The 17,656-nt window shown below is 33.6% G+C and overlaps 1 protein-coding gene across 3 annotated transcripts in view; it reads left to right on the forward strand.

The window, feature by feature from the left end:
- The window catches only part of LOC113497362, an 87,450-nt gene that overhangs the window by 50,617 nt on the left and 19,177 nt on the right, over nt 1-17,656 (forward strand). For all 3 annotated transcript variants that reach the window (XM_026876898.1, XM_026876900.1, XM_026876897.1), the window contains one exon: nt 15,783-15,895. In XM_026876898.1, the coding sequence (XP_026732699.1) occupies nt 15,783-15,895 (113 nt within the window). The remainder of the gene's footprint in view (nt 1-15,782; nt 15,896-17,656) is intronic.

Raw genomic sequence — 17,656 nt, forward strand, 5'->3', positions numbered from 1 at the left:
TGACATATATTAGGAATAACGTAGGATCGAGTACAGAGCCTTGAGGTACACCAAAATCTATTTTCGACTTTGAGCTAGTAAAATCGCCGATTTTTAATGTTTGTGTCCTATTGCTAAGATAATCTTTAAAAAGTTCTAGTGGCACACCCCTTATACCAATGGACTCCAGTTTACGTATCAGTAAGGGAATTGAGACGGTATCAAAAGCCTTGGCCAAATCTAGGAATACACCAATGCATTTTCTCTTGTGATCAAGGTTCTCTGCTATATTAGTAACCAAGTCCTCTATTGCACTCACGGTTGATTTATTTTTCCTGAATCCATATTGATTTACTGCCAAGATATTGTTTTTCTCTAAATAATTTACCAGTTTATGATTTATAATTTTTTCAAGAATTTTGGCTAATGTGGGCAGCAGGGAAATAGGCCTATAGTTAGTGATACTGTCTCTCTCCTCTGACTTGAATACAGGCACTACAATGGAGTCCTTCAGTACATTTGGGAATGTACCGGAAGACAAACATAAATTTAATAAACAAGTAAGTGGCGTTATAAGAACATTAATATTTTTTTTGATAAATAGTGATGTTATACCATCCCAACCAGTAGCATTAGTATTCTTTAGAGACATTACAATTCTGTGTACCTCCAATTCATCTGTTTCCAACAGCAGAAAAGAGTTCAAAGGAGTGTGATTGCACTTATAATCTTTAACCAGATCATCTTCAGACATGTCCAGTTTTTGTAAAATATTATTCGCTAGTTGAGCACCTATACTAGCAAGGAAATCATTAGCGTAATCAATTGATTCCTGCATTGTTGACTTAGTACCCAGCAACTCATATGGTACTTTAGATTTATCTTGCAAATTCAAATTACATACTCGTTTTATAACATTCCAAGTCTTTTTAATGTCATTTTTGCTATCATTTAGGTTATTTTTGTCGTACTCATTTTTTAGATTATGTAGAATACTGTTACAGTGATTTCGGTAACGTTTATAGGTTGTTTCAAGATCTTTGTCATTTGGTGATTTTAAGTGTCTTTTGTGTAGTGTGTCTCTAAACCTCATGCAACGTAGTAAACCGGGTGTTATCCACTGTTGACGAGTTAGTTTCCTGCTTGGTATTTTAATTATTCTAGTGCTTTTCTTAACGATTTCTGATAAAACATTTATAAACGCTTCAACCGCATTATTGGGGTCTTTTATAGAAGTTATGCTTGAAAAGTCATATTCACTAATGAGGGTGTTTGCTGTATCATAATTAAGTTTCTTTATTGTTTTCTTATGTTTACTATAAATGTTATTATGTTGCGTTAAGGGTATATTTAAATATAAACTACTGTGATCGGTTACAGATGATTCACATATCACTGTCATCATTTTGGAATTAGATTTAACAAAACAATGATCAATACATTTATTTAGTCGAGTAGGAAGAGAATGACTAGGTAGCAGACAATGAGTTGCAAGTAAATCTAGATATTCGTCAGATTTTGAATTATGATTATTGGTACCAATGTCGATATTGATGTCACCTGTTAAATAAATATTAGGTATATGTTTCAGTTTAGTTAAAAGGTCATCCAAGGAAAAAAGAAAATTGTTTAGTGAAACAAATGACGGCGACCTATACATACAAATAAATACATTTGTCTTGTTAATTTCCACCACCAAACAATCAGCATCTTTAAAATTCGGTTCATAGACAATGACATTTGCCAAATTACTTTTTGTATAGACTACTACACCGCTATTCTGATTGATATGTTTACGAGTGTGGTATGCATCATATTGTTCAATTTCCGGAGTAAAGTCTGAATTTTGCAACCAACACTCAGTTAGAATGATTATGTCGTAGTCTATGTTACTCCTAGCCATGAATATTTTAAAATCTTCAAAATTCTTATAAATGCTGCGAATATTCTGAACAATTACTTTAAGAGAGGGTTCAGTAATCACTTTATAATGCAGAATAGCTTCTGGTTCCTCAGCCAAAAAATAATGGCCAATGTTGACATTATTATCAACTTAAAACTAGTATGTGATTGTTTTACGAATTCTTGCTCATATATGGCAGAAACACCTCATGTCTGGTCTATTTGAAGGGGCGTCAAATGATACAGTTTTACGTTTTGGTTGTTATTCTTCTTTTGCTTACTTTATTCCAAAATATATTGGAATCGATATCGAATCTGACCAGATTCAGTCCAAACATTTTTAAATATAGCGTCGGTTGAAAGTTAAAAATAAAATGTGATCAAATTTTGAAGTTTGTTTAGAGTTCACCCCTTCACCCATACATCAATTTCATAATGTATCTTCAGTAAATAATTTCGATCGATATCATAGAAATTTACATAAATACCTGCAATTTAAATCGTAACTGATATTAGTTATTTATCATCAGCTAACCTCGCTAGTTCTATACTCTAAGATGTGCATTATGATATATTGAAAGGGTCTTTTTTAGTAGCGATAAAATACAGCATGCATAAATATATGATACCATAGCACATATCACACTCTTCCGGACAATAATATCATAAACAAACAAGTAAAGCTAATTTACCATCCAAGCCTTATTACGTCACACAGGTAAACCATGGCCACCTGTCCGAAAACACGAATTATTAAAATCACGCGGCCCAAACCCTGACCCAAGTCGGACAAACAAGCGAAGAAGTGAAGATGACATTTTTTGCGACGCCCCGCGATGACCCGAATTTGTAATGACTTGCGCAATAACACTGCTTTTAAATAAACCTGCTACGAGTAATCAACCTGTGTAATGTATTTTTGTACCGTTACTTTATTTAGATTCGTCAATTTAGTTCCTTGTTATTTCTGGCATTGGAAAGTAATTTTGGCAAGTTTTCGCGTAATTTTTCTTTTGACGTTTAAAGCAAGCCATTAGTGCAATGTGTTACAAATATTAAGAAGCTGCTCATGCGTAGGTAGGTTTTTTTTTTTGTTAAAATAAACTAAAAATCAACGTGAACGTGAACAAAATAAACATAACTGAATAAATAATCAGAGTTTTGAAATAAATAATCACGACAACATTTTTTTCCAACCGTTGGTTGTTTTTTGTCTACGGAAGGCATAGAGATTGTTTTCATTTGTCGTATGTGTGTCAACATAACATAATATAATGGCATCCACACCGAGCCTTCGGTTGACATTAATATCAGTATTACACAACCTTATTATTGGTTTACCTATTCACTGTCAAACAATTGATCAACTGATGTCAGTTGACTATATCCTGCAAATGATAAAAGCTCTTTCGTCGTAGCCCTCTTTACGACAGACATGAACAGCTCGTCTATCCGTGTATAGACGAGCGGATGAGATCACCACAAAAAACCCACTGAGCAAGACGTGTTGCGGGTTCGATCCCCACGTTGGACAAGCATTTGTTTAATCACCAATGCGTTTCCTTAGTTTGAGTGCTTTGTGCATGAGATGAATATTTGTGAAACAGCGACAGGTATTTAATTCATAAAGTGGGACTTGATTAAAAAAGACTATAGAAATTAGACGTCTCATACATTTGCAACAAAAATAAATCTGGACATGAAGTTATTCAATATAATATTTACAGCCGACTAATAAAAACTCGTTTTATACGTAACGAGCAAGCCATCCAATTGAGTGCATACGAAATATTCAGAGCCAATTATAGTTCCATCCGTTTTGGATTTAATTGTGCAAAGGCTTCCAATTATTACGAGATACACATTGTATTTGCGAAGCTGATATTAATACGTGAACAATGTTAATGAGAATGTTTCTGTGTTTAATGTGATGTCCTGTCTAAGCTGTTCCGGTAGACAAACAATTACTTTTGTGATAATTATATTTCGATAAATTATATTGGTAGTCAAAAACATCATTCATCAATGATTTCTTTTTATAAATTATTAGCGTCACTAATTAATTTCCGATTATTAGATCTGACTTTTTGCCGCCAACATTTACATTAAATACCTTGGGTTCAAAATAGTACATGAACAAAATACGCAATGTAATGACCAATAACCATACAAGAGCATTCCATTATTTTTATTTCAAAACAGTTAAAATAAGGAAATAGTTTATGATATCCAGGAAAAATAATTCTGAAATAAACTAAACTAACTACCGGAGATGTTGTTTTAGGTACAGTTTCACTTTATTTAGCTCCGAATTTCATTTGAAATTCAGCATACATTTTATACTAGGTCCCGGTTTTATTGTTCCAACGTGATTTGTATGGTGGATTACAACGCGCGCCATAAAATTTTAATGACTTTTTTTTCGTTTTAATAGTATTACGTTACCGCTGTTACCGGTCATGTTGATTTTTGGATTCGATGCTTCTGATTGGCGTTTTATTTGCATTTTATTATTCATTACTTAAGTTAAAAAAGTTTGTGTTTTTTATTGACGTAACAAATGATATAAACAAAAAAAAAACAAAAAAAGCTAGAATAGAATCCGGGTGAAAATTTATCGACGACAAAAGTATTTCATTTTACTTGAAGTAGGTACTTAAATGAAACACGCTACCCAAGAAAAACAGTCGCAAAACATTTCGAAATTTCATTAAAACATTTACCGTTAAATATACTGTAAGAAGAGACGTTATTAGTCCCCTTACAGAAGGCGCTACATTTGCGCGAAGTGCCACATTTTCTGAGACGCATTTGTGCATCAGCGCGCGTAGTGCTCGCTCGGCTACGCTCGTAGCTTACCGTAGCGTGCCGTAGACACCTGTCGTAGCTTTAAGATGTCGACTACTTACAATTTTATTTACTTTGCATTCTGTTTTATATTTTCAATTTCCGAAAACTCTTGTTTGCTTTTAATTGAAATATATTATGTTATTTGAAGTAACTGTATCTATCTGTGAAATGATAAGTTAAGATCGTAGGCCCATCTTATCAAGATTCAAACGACCCTTGCCTCTTCTCGTCTATAGTTAAGCCGACAACATAATCACCGAGTATAGTAACGTAAATATAGAGTTAACGTCTAACAAATATTTATAAAAGCTAAAACACTCAGCAAAATTTACACTTTTCCAATTAAAAGTAAAATTTTAGGTTCATAAAAAGGGATAGGTAAATTAACATGTGAACAGACACTTAACAAAAACATGAAAATAAATGGAAGCGAATAATAAATTAAATCGTTCCGAAGTCAAAACAATCCGAGCTGATAATTAGAAACACCGGTATTGGGTAAACATGTTTTTTAATTAACTCCTCCCACACTGATGATTCACAAATTGGATTAAAACGCCTACGGATGTCTCGTGGATTTTAATATCGTTTCATTTTGTTACGTATGAGGGAGTATCGGTATGAAATTGTTAGAAAGTTAGAGTTGTACATTCTATCTAAATTATGAAACTTATTTATCTGTTAAGTAAGGTCAAAAATGTCTTAGATGGTTAAAGGTGATTTTACACTTCAAAGAGCTGAGCTATGAAGTTGCATGTTACACATTTTCAAAATACACGTAGTTATTTCTTACAAATACTGAGTGCATTGACCGTTTCCGAAAAAAGTAAAAGACCAGAATGCTATTTAAAGTTATTGAGGCGCGAGTATCATTTAAACAGTGCAGCCGCGGCCGCGCCTGCTACCGTCACGTATCTATCGATTGAACACCAGCCAGAACTAAATTCGAATACTGTAATAATACCGAAGTTTTCCACCACAAGCACTACCACTTCCCTATAAAAACTGTTGAAGTTATTGAAAAGGGACGCTGCTCTACATTGCTCTACATTATGATTTGTGCCGTCTTGCTCCAACAACAGCCAACAGCCTTAACTCAAGATGCACTAAGCTCAGAATGGATAATGTCATTTGCAGCGCCTCTACCGATGTTTTGGATATAAAGAGAGCCAATTAACTTTGTCGTATTCCATATTGATTTTTGGTTTGGGAGTTATTGGTCATCGTATTTGTATAGTTTTTTAGGTTATTGTCTCAATGTTATTCGCGTAAATGCTATGATTTAGTTAACAAACGTAGTTGTACGCCATACACTCATCGATATCTATAGTTTTGTGATAAAGATAGTGAATAGGTAAAGGTACTTTCGAAGCTACAGAATTTCCCTACGTTAACACCTTTCTGAAATGAGTAAAGCACACACGTGTATGCAAACGCACTAGTCAGGCTGGTAACATTTTGAGCAATCAAACACAATTGCATCAGCCAATCAAACACGACGTCAGATTCCAAAGCTGATTGACTTGAAGCTTCACTTCTAGATTGCACATTCAAGATTTCCAGTAGGCATAAAAAACTTGGTCAACTGGATTTTGGAAAATTAATCATAACATAGAATAGCGTTAAACAATGCTTGCTTCTTAAAGAATTGGAATCCAGACCTACACGAAACTAAAACAAATGCCGTCTTTATTTATCTACTCAGACTTTTACAAGTCACTAGCTACTTTAATAAAAAAGCACGTAAAGTAGGCTCTTTGCTCCGACTGAAAATCAAACCCCCAGCGGTTCCAAGAATGCGATGACTACAAAACTGCGTACCGACCTAATACTCCCAGCGCTATCGCAAGATTGCATCGACCACCAATGAAATCAAGAGCCGTGGGAAATGAAAATCATAAAATGAAACCAGAATTCGTACCGGGAAGTATAAATAAAAGTATCGGGAATAGAATTGTCCGACGATGCAATTCCTCGTTTCCGTAAGACGAATCGGAATCTCCATCTGTGAGTAAAGGAAGCATGGCGGAACTGAATTTACATTTCGACGGTTTATGAACGTCCAGTTTGAGCAAACCGCAGTTAACTTTGATACATTTTTTGTAACTGTGCTTGGTTTGCTTGATATTTTTTTTCGTTTACTTACAAATTATGGATTTTATGAGATTTTTTTTATTATTTCTGTAATTTAAAGAAAAAAACTATTTTACAAGCTCCTGTCTACCAGCATATACTTTAGAAAATGAATTCGGTTTCCCAATTATCTGTTTATACTAATAGCATTTTGTTACAAAGGTAATTTATATACATATTTCTAGAATATGCAAGTTCTCTGTAATAAAATGTTTCTTTCCAAACACCGGAGCTTATTTAAGCACATTGTATATGCAAACTAAAATTAACATATTAATGAGCCTTATTTCTCTAAATTTCGTAATAATATGATGGGAGGACTAACAAAACTACACAAGACCACTTGGGTGCGGTATGGTTGCATTCGTGACGCCGCGCATGAAATGTGGTCGCCTCCCATTAATACTGTCTACTGTCTAGCCAACGCTCCGCAGAGAATATTATACGTACCGAAGAAATATCTGCTCGCAAACTGTATATTATCTTGATATACGCATCGTTTTATTAAATTTGTATGTTTGTGAGATATGGTATTACAATTGAGTCTTATAGTCTCCTCATATTTTGACGAGAATAAATTTAATCTCAACAAAATTTGTTGGGTTTGAAATAAAGTTCACTAATGAAAATTGACACCTATAAATGAATTGTTGATTAAACACGTTTATTATTTGTTATTATAAAGGCAACAAGTTTGAGAGTTACATCAGCTTCATTTTTCACGTACTACTGAATCCTGGAAAAAGGAAATATAATGCAATCTCTTATAAAGAACTGTCACTATCATGCCTTCCTCGACAACTGTTTCATAAATTCTACTCATTAAAGTTATAACTCCAATAACTGTTATGTAAAAAGTACAAAGTTATTAATAATTTAAATTTATTTACGAAAAACAAATTGAATTTATATATGAAATATCTACTATGTCATTGCGTTCAGATGCGGTAACACGATCATTAAATGAAAATTATAATTACCTGCTTGTACTGCAACATAAATTAATAACTTTCAGACTGAACCAATGTTTATGCGAAAAGCACGATCATTTCTTCTGTGTCTAGACAATTTCGAAATATATTAAAATATATTTTTTTAATTTATTCCTTTTATGGTACCGTTGTGATAATAAAAGTATGATGACAATTTCGTTACAAAAAAAAAAACACTTATAAACAGACATCTCATAAAAGTTAAACAAAGTTTTTGACATAAAACAACAACTCAAATTGACAAATCTCTCGTCTCAAAATTAATTCACATCTTACAATTCAATCTAATTATACTTGAAATGAACAATATACGGTTTAATTCTCTCACGAAGACACATAACGTACTGTAATTACTTAATAACACAACTATTGCGTTCCCCGAAGGCTCCTACGGTAACGTCAACCCTTTTAATTTAAACCTCGCGACGTGAAGACATCATTGTTGAACGTTGACACAAGTATTACGAATGTTCATTTACGTTCGTTAGTCTTAGTTGTAACGTTTTGACAGTTGTAATTTGATGTTAAACACGGGATCTTGCTACAGAAAGAAAATATCCATTAGTAAAATTATTATTTTTCTAATTTTGATAATTTAAAAACTGTATGTTGGTTTTGTTTTGGCTTAGGCTAAAAATGCTTTTGTTGTTTTTTGTTATTGGATGTAGTACTTTATACGCAAGAAATTAATCGATGTGCAAGGTCAAGGTAATTTACATGTGATGAGTAGGGGACATATTCTAACTAACCTCGGTAAAGGCTTCAGAATTTACATTAAAGACTAATACAGTCTCAAACTTAACGAACTCATTACTAAACAACATATTTTCTTGACAAAACCTCCTTTACAACCATATCCAAAGGCCTTAAAGACATGTCTCCTCAAAGCAATTACTAGCCACATGATATGGGTAGCTTCACCTCTCATTCCACCTCAACCATTCTAACTTGACCCCTCTGCCTAGAGCTCTTGGGACGACTATGTAATTAAGAAATAATATTCAATGTTCAGAATACATGTCTCATTCTAATTAGATTTGAGCGTTTGTAGTTGGTTTGTCCTAGATTTGAATATATAAAGGCAAAATGGTTACAAAGGTTTGTATCAAGAGGCAGACTTTTAATGTTGTAACAAAGGCTTGTGAGTGGTCATATTAATTACGTTGTTCATTATTACATTACTTTAGGGTATCTTTGTTTTAATAACTCTTCTGATGTAGTTAGATGAGCTTTGCTCAAAGCGACTATACTTTTAAATACTAATAAGTTTAGGTATAACTTGTAATTAGTATTACGAAAAATGGTTTTGAATGTTAACTTATTATTATTTTACAACAAAAAAAGATTATAGATTTTCTTTTTTTATTTGATTTAGGTACTTTATGAGTTTATATTCCTTTTTCAACGAATTTGTGCCCATAGAAGTGAAATGTAACCTTATTACGGAGGTTCCAATGCGACTCTTTCTGTCACCAGACTGTATCTCAAGAACCATAATAGCTAGACAGTAAAAAGATCCTAGCTAAGCAAGGAGTGTTAAGTGACAAATTTACTTATCATCCCACCGTTGTTTTTTAAGTTGTTGCGTAAAATCATTCCTAAATTGATGAAATAAATAAATAATCTTTTTATTGTTTCGTGTTGACTCACCATTGTCCACTGATCGGTACTAAACATGTACAGATGGACTTGATAAGGAATATTAAATAAGTTGGTATCGATCTCTTTCTAGGGTTACAGGGGCTCAAGCTGTCAAAACAATCATATAGTTATTGACGTCGTAAACGATATCTGATTAGTTTAGAAATATTTTATTCGTATAAATGTTTTACATTTTATTTCCTAGTAAATTATGGGTGGTTTTTTGGAATATTTTTATAAAAATATAGTCTCTTAATATACATAAAAATTTTGAAAAATACACCCCATTAAGTGGTTAATAACTCGTGTGAGTTAAAAAAATATTGTTCGTCTCCTATACTTAGCAGGTAATGACTATTTTTCAAGTTTGTTGGTGTCGGACGAAATAGGTTTTAATAGGCATATCGAAAAATTGCTCATAAGATAGTTATATAAATACACAATAATTAGTGCTAATAAGTAAGGATTAAAACGTGGTATTGAGATTGAATACCAACGATGAACTATTGTTAGTTTTTACAGCAAACTTTCCAAAAACATAAGAAACACGAAATAAACTTATACATCAAAGCTGACCCACATAGCAGTGCAATCATTAACCTACTTAAAGTCAAAGAAAATTGAATACTATAAGCAGTAAGAAAATGAGACAAAATTACCTGTTTCGACCAAGGCACCAAGTCAGTTAACAAGTTTAATTATAATTAATAGTAGGTAGGTGTTCATTGTGATATAATTTCGACCAAACATTGGATAATTAACGCAAATTAAGCGGTTATAAGTTGACGTGTTTGAGATATTATCTACGTTTAAGGTTTATTGGTACAGGTTGGTTGTATGTTTAATAGCTTTTGTGGTGATTTGAGATTTATATGAAGTTTGATTTAGGAGTCAGTACAGTTCAACGCTAAGCTATTTGAGGCATGGTGAAACGTTGCTTAATCTTTAGCACGAAATATTTTTCATTATTAAATGATGGAACGGTTTACTGGCGCGTATTTATTGGGATCGTCCGTCTAGTTTCAGACCCAAGGCCCTTCAGTTCGACTCACCGCTACACCACCGCGTAAGCTCATGATGAAGGACTCCTGTTGAGCCCGAAACCAGTCGGGCATCCCGATTAATATGCGCATGTAGATCCGTTGCATTATTCAATAAGTAATCATCTTCATTAAAGTTACTGTGTTTGTATGGAATAGTTTTCCTTTATTGGCGTTTTAGTTATCGTGAGCTGAAAGTTTTATTGAACTAAAAACGGTAAGAACGAATCATAATCATCTGAAGAAAACCTTGTTTCAGAAATAAAGAAAAACCGCTACGACAAATGTTCTATAAACAAAACTTAAAAGGCGTTAAAAAAAAATGTAATTTTTGACTAGTAAAAGATCACATTTTACAACAAATCATGACCAAAGATAGAGTATCCAACTTTGAAATTCAACTGTAAACCGAGCTTTGCCTTTGCCGAGAGCGATCGATGTAAAATAGCCAAGCCACTTCCATATTCGTACGCAGTATTGAAAGTGGAACGAATGAGGAACCCAATCGTAACCGAGGCTTGGCTTTTTCCTATTATTACGGATTACGGAAACGAGAACGAAATGACTTAAAGTATTTGTTTTAGCTCGTTCACTGAGTTTTTTTTTACTTCATGTTTAGCTGTAACTTTCACCATACATTCGTTATAATAAGAATTAGATTTTCGATTTTACCTCATCACATTTGCTTTAAAAGAGATGCTGAAAATTAAGGTGTATTCGGATCTGAGTTAAGAAGAAAATTTGGAAGAACGTAATTACATAATCATGAATGTTATTATTGCCTAAAAAAATTTAAAGCATCTTCTTGTTATTCAAAGTAAACTTAACTACAAGAAAAACTTTTAGTATATCACACATTAAATATAAAACAATATAACCCAACTACTTTGTTACTAATTTCTGAGCAATTATAATGAATGTTATTTATAAGCTTAATGAGTATAGCAAATTATTTTCGTGGCTTGATTGATTATGAGTAATGAGGAGGCTTAAGCCGCGTGCGCCAAACACAAATATTAAAACGGGATGGGATGCTCAGTTGGTATCATTTTAACGTCTGTTCTTTTTATTTTTGTATTCCTTGAGAATACATAAATCATTACGAGTAGCAAATCGTAATCTTGACTGCACCAGTGCCAACTGATAGTCAAGTGGCATAGGTAACCATGCTGAACCCAATGAGCACGTGCTGATCAAGAGCTGCCATGGTGTCCGATACTAGTCAGACGATCCCGATAAACGCACGTGAGATAAATGTTTAAAACAAAAATCTTTTATTAAATACATAGTTGCTTACATAATCTATCTGACATAAATTTATTATTACATACACATACCACATACCTTAACTATATTCATTACTATTGCTGTTAATCCTTAGCAGTTTCTACTCAATACCATAATTTACCTTGGCTGTTACCCATTCTCATTTAATAAACCCATTTAGCATAATATCTTTGTAAGTCTTCATTCTTACATGTGGTATCTTAATATCGGCGAAAGAACAAAAACATGAGAAAATCGAGAGGCATTAGACCGAATATCTCACAAGAAACAGACACATTTTCCGGGTTATAATAAATGTATCAAATAAGGAATCGCCTTGGTTGTACGCACGCCATCTGTCGGATTTTGTGAAAAACTTTCGCAACCGTGGCCAGTAATGTTCAAGATTGAGTAATTTTCTTAATTAATGTTATTAATTTCTAAGTTGTTGTTATTTTCTTGGGATTTCTCAAAGACTTTTTTTATATCTGTGAGGTTTTTTGGAATTAAATCGCTACTAAATTTCTACATGTGCCTGACTTCATAAAAGTATGTATTTAGGGATACGTTAAATGTAATCCAACGATAACAAATTGACTTGACTAATTTAAATTAGTTCTATTTTCAATCTGTAAGCCCAATATTAATCCAAAAACTAGTTTTAGCTAAAACTTAGCTTTACATAAAAGCTTTTTATTTATTTAATATTTAATGTGACAAAATCCTAGATAAAAAAGTACATATTACAAGTAAACAAACACCATTACGTTATAGAACCATATTACAGTAAAACGTTGGCGTTCGATTGTAATCCCTCCCTCTATTGTAGAGTTGTAATCACAGCATTAAATACATAAGTACCCAACTACTGTGGAGTTGACGACACTAATCCCACTAATACGTAATAATCCGTGTATCAAACAGCTGTAGGAAACTATTAATATAATTGTAAAACTGTTACAGGGCTTTTAATTTTATTTTGTCAAATATACAATTTCCCGAGCAAGAAAGATTTTTATATCTTACCTCCGAAAGAAAACGTATAATGGTTTTTCAACAGTACAAGCCGGGTCGCAAACTAAGAGTGATATTAAGTAACAATCCCAGTAGGTAATTAACTATGACAATGCTGGCCTCTTCTTATATGCAGAAGAAAGTAGCATTGACTTCAAGTTCTAATAAAAGTGTGTATTCAAGTAATTTATGGAAGAAACAATGGCTTATTCAATAAAAGAACAGCGTACGGTATCATGTTAAATACGATTTTCGTCTCAAGTCCCAACGGCATTTTGGGCAAACGATAGACAAGACGATCGAATCCAAGTCAAGACTGTCTACACATCAATCCTTCACATGCACTAACCAGACATAATCAATATCTGCTCTACGAAATTACCTTCAAAATAATCTCCAATCCAACGAAAATCGAGATTTGCAGGGGTTGAAATTTAGATAGGGATTAAATTTACACCGGCTTTACGGCTGCGATCTCAGGGGCGACGTGAAATATGGTGTCATTTAGCCCCGGTAGGCTCGCGCGCGAAGTGATCATCATAAAGTTGCTTCTAGGTGGGTAAAAGTCGCGTCACACCGCTTTGTAGGCATAACGGGGTCAACAGCTAAATGTAGGTTGTGCTCAAAAATTAAACCGGAAGGGGACTTGCCTTAAATGGAAGAATTTTAATATTCTTACGTAATTGAAGCTGGCGTGGTAGACACACGTGAACTAAGGGGCAAACATGCTCTTGGAAACGTGCGTTATGAAACAGCTGATGGCTGTTAACATGACTGCAGAATGTAACAAGAGCTTCCTGCTCCTTCAATAGACCCTTAAAATACGAAGACAGGAATAGTTCTAAGAATTTTTCAATAATGATTTTCCCGTTTCCTCCCACGTGTTATAGTGTGCGTAGTTAGTTCGTGGATGAATATGTTTTGCGTGCAATTTATTTTGTTAAGTTGAGAACAAGGGGGGAAAAAACGTTTTTTTTTTCTGTAAAATTTGAGCTATTTCCGACTGTTATCAAATTTAGTATAGAAATAGATTCGCTCATTGCGCGTCTTGAAATTTCCTCAAAAAGGAATACTTGATGCATAAACCTTTCGATTATGAGTCTTAATTCAAGTGCACAATGTACAAAATTACAAAGTATGATACTAACAAGATCACATCAAAATTAATCAAACAAATCAAAATAAATAAAGCTAATATTATCGTACAAATGTAACTAAAAATAATTAAAATAAATTGTGAATTTAATGTTGTGTAGCAATGGCTTTAGTCTAAGGCTAAGTACTCATGTGAGTCGTTATCGCGACGGGCTAAGGACCTCATTGTCTCGTTTGTAAGTGCACACTGTCGCAGAAAATATTCATATGTAGTTGTCTTGTCTTAACTTATAATTGGGTGCAGGATAATTGAAGCGACTACTTAAAATTTAGTGTTGAACTTACTTGCAAAATTACCTTTTGTTATTTTCTTCAGACGCGAGCGTCAAGTATTTTATGCCTTCATTTGTTAAATATTATTAAGTAGCTTTAATACCTACCTGTTTACTTTTAGACTTTTCGATTATAATTCAATTTAAATCAACTTTTTATAGTACAAAACTTCATTTTGTATAATTTAGATAGAAAAATATTTTTCTATTGATTTCAATTTTATTACATGTTTTATTTTGATAACTAATTTACTAGTACTCCAAGTAATGGATACAATGGCCTTCGCAGAAAACGATTAAGAAGTCAACGAACTGCGCAATTAAAATGGAACCTTTTTATACAGAGTGGTTCAAAACTTTGTTCATATCTTAAAAAAAAAAAGATTAAAACAACTGTTACCGCCGTAATGAAAAGCCACGTAGCGTTTTATACGCTTTGAAAAACCGTTTACGGTTCCTTTACGGTTTCGATTTTGTGTATCACCTTTGAGTATTGTCTATATTAGGTGTCATATTATTGTAGTGAAAACTAAAGGACTGGTTTTTAGATATTGTTTTTTAGTTAACTGCCCAAACGAAAAAGTAACCTGCTCAACTGTTAAGGTTTGAGGTATACGCTGTAGTTATACAGTATCAGTACAGTTATAAGCAAGGGGTGGTTTCCAAATATCATATTTTTACTCTTAAAATAACTTTGGAATTTGTAATCCAACCCGCAATTAGCTTAGTAAGTTAGTACTGATCAACGAGCCTTCTTTCTATGAGAACAGGCCTGAATCTTCCTGTAACTATAAGCTAATAGGTTTTTTTAAAGGTAGTAAAATAATTTTTCGGTTATCAAAAGTTCTCTCTTTCACTTATTACTTGTTTGTAATGCATGTAATACAAAAATCAACATTAAAATTTGAACAAACATTCCGACAAATTACTACAGGTAGTATTATACCAAAAATGGTTTAATTAAACGGAGTGTCTGTAAAAATAAACAGTTCGGTGAAATGAGACCGAAAATAGATTGTATACGGAAAATGAACGTTAACTGTTGCATCAAAAGATAGACGAAATGAAAATGGTTTTCAAGTTATACTTAAAACACAAGCCTGTGAAAATATTCTTTGTTGAATGAATTTATAGGATTAAAAATTAATAGGATTCAAAAAAACTACTAAGTACATTACAGACATGTGGAGGTTGTGCAAAGAATAAAATGATTTATATTTTGATTCTTATTGTACGCAGCGCGGCGACATAATTCAAGTAGAATAAAAATATTATTTTCGTACGCGGGCTTCGAACCAGTGGCATGGTACTCAGTGGCTTTGGTATGGTGACCTATACCACTCGGCTAACCGTGTAGTCGAAATTAAAATTAACCAAATGTTGAAATACAATAAACTGCGTTACTCTTGACAGCGGTTGACTGCTGACGTAAACGAACTTTTAAGGTATAAGGTTCGTTTACATCAGCCTTTTCATTTGCTTTAAGTTCGCGTTATGTTCATAATATCCATATTTATTTTACATTTGTTGTTGTCCAGTGGCTGGCATGTCGGAGGTGTGGGTGGAGCTGCGCGCGCCCCGCTTCGTGGTACACCGGCACAGCGCTGTTCTGCGGTGTGACCACAACGTCGATCCTGAGTCGCTTTACAAGGTATTACATAAGTTTTTTCGTTGACTGTACTACCACAGATCAAAAAAAAGACCTCACATATTGTGAATACACACACACGTACATACACAGATCAAAAATTTTGGCTAATGTCAAAATTTGATTCACATGATATCACTAGTCTTATAGTTTCACCGCTAAAGTTCAAATGTATAGTCGGCAAAAATTAAAAGACAACCACATTTATTTTTTCCTTGTGGAAAGGGCAAACAGATTCTTCGCGATAAAAAAATACGTCTCAAAAATTAGCACCCGCACCTTATTGTAATTTACTACTGTCCTTAAATAGAAAACACAACACATTATCATTTAAACAAGCAAAAAGTAACCTAAGCTAAGCTAACCAAATTAATGAATCTCTTTTTTCCTTAATACAAAATCTGCCAAGTGAATCCCCGATATAGACCTGTTGATTGTCCATTTTTTGTACCGCGACTTAAGTAACCCTCATGTAAATGTCGACACAAAACAGAAAGAAAAATGGCCGAATGAAGTCAACAGTGAGAATTCACTTTATTTTGTTAGAGCTCGGATTCTGTTGGAAGATGTGAGATCATATGGAAGTTTTATTTTTATCTGGATGTTTGTGAATTTAGTCAAAACATTTGTTGACTAGACTAGATTATAGATTTTGTAGTAACTTTCATGATGATAATTTATCATTTAATGATCCAATGTTTCACTACCACGTATTATCTGGATTGCCTGCCTAGTTTTGAACCCAACTAGAGTCTTTATGAGGCTCTTTAAGGCTGATTTATTACTCCGGTTGGGTCCAAAACACGTTTGTATGTCAGTCAATCCCTACGAAACGGCTGGACTGATATGAATGTTTTTTTTTTAATTTAATTACTTCTTTATTATATTAATCAAACCATTAATCAGCTTGGCAAAAGAAAGTTCAGAACCGAATCGGTGGGTAAATTATATTTTCCATAACGTTTAAATGGTCAGGTAAGAATTGTGCAGATTAGCAGTTCCTGCTATATTCCCCATAAACTTATACGGCATACAAAAAACAGCTGGGAATTTGAATCAATTTTATTTATCATCAAATTCAGGATAAGTGCATAGCCTACCCTGCCAACACATCTAGTGCTAATAGAGAAAACACCAAGCACTAAGGCTACAGCAGTTAAATCGGCCTAGACCGGATTGTTCAAGGATTTGCGCATACTACCGATCCGAATCGAAATTCTAAATCGCATTTGAAATTCTGAATTCGAAGTTTCGAACACCCATCGAACGTTGATTTGAAATCCTTTGCAGGTAAACTGTAATGGAAAATGGATTACACGTGCTATTTATTCCATGGCAAACGTGTAATGAGTGAAACGTACTCCTATTAGTAGTAATTGAATAACACGTGTAGGGTAGCTATTAAACTGTTCATTTTGATTGTATTTCTGATGTTTTAAACGTTCCAGGCAATTACGCTAGACTATTTAAAAGATTACCTTACCTTATAGACATAAACGGAACCCTATTACTCCGCCGCTGTCTGTCCGCCTGTCTGTCACCAGTATATATCGCGTAAACCGTGACAGTTGTAAGTGTCACAATTGATGTGTTGCTATAGCAAAAAATAATGAAAATAAACAGCGAGGTTAAACATTTTGGGGTACGGTCATACATACATATTTTGCTTTAGCTTTTTTGTACGGAACCCTCAGTGTTGAAAATGATACTCGCACTAGACCGATTATATTTTTTTTGTGTTTGTGGCCCTGTCCTTATAGACAC

Source organism: Trichoplusia ni, chromosome 9 (genome assembly GCF_003590095.1).
Source record: "Trichoplusia ni isolate ovarian cell line Hi5 chromosome 9, tn1, whole genome shotgun sequence".
Taxonomy (NCBI): Eukaryota; Metazoa; Arthropoda; class Insecta; order Lepidoptera; family Noctuidae; genus Trichoplusia; species Trichoplusia ni.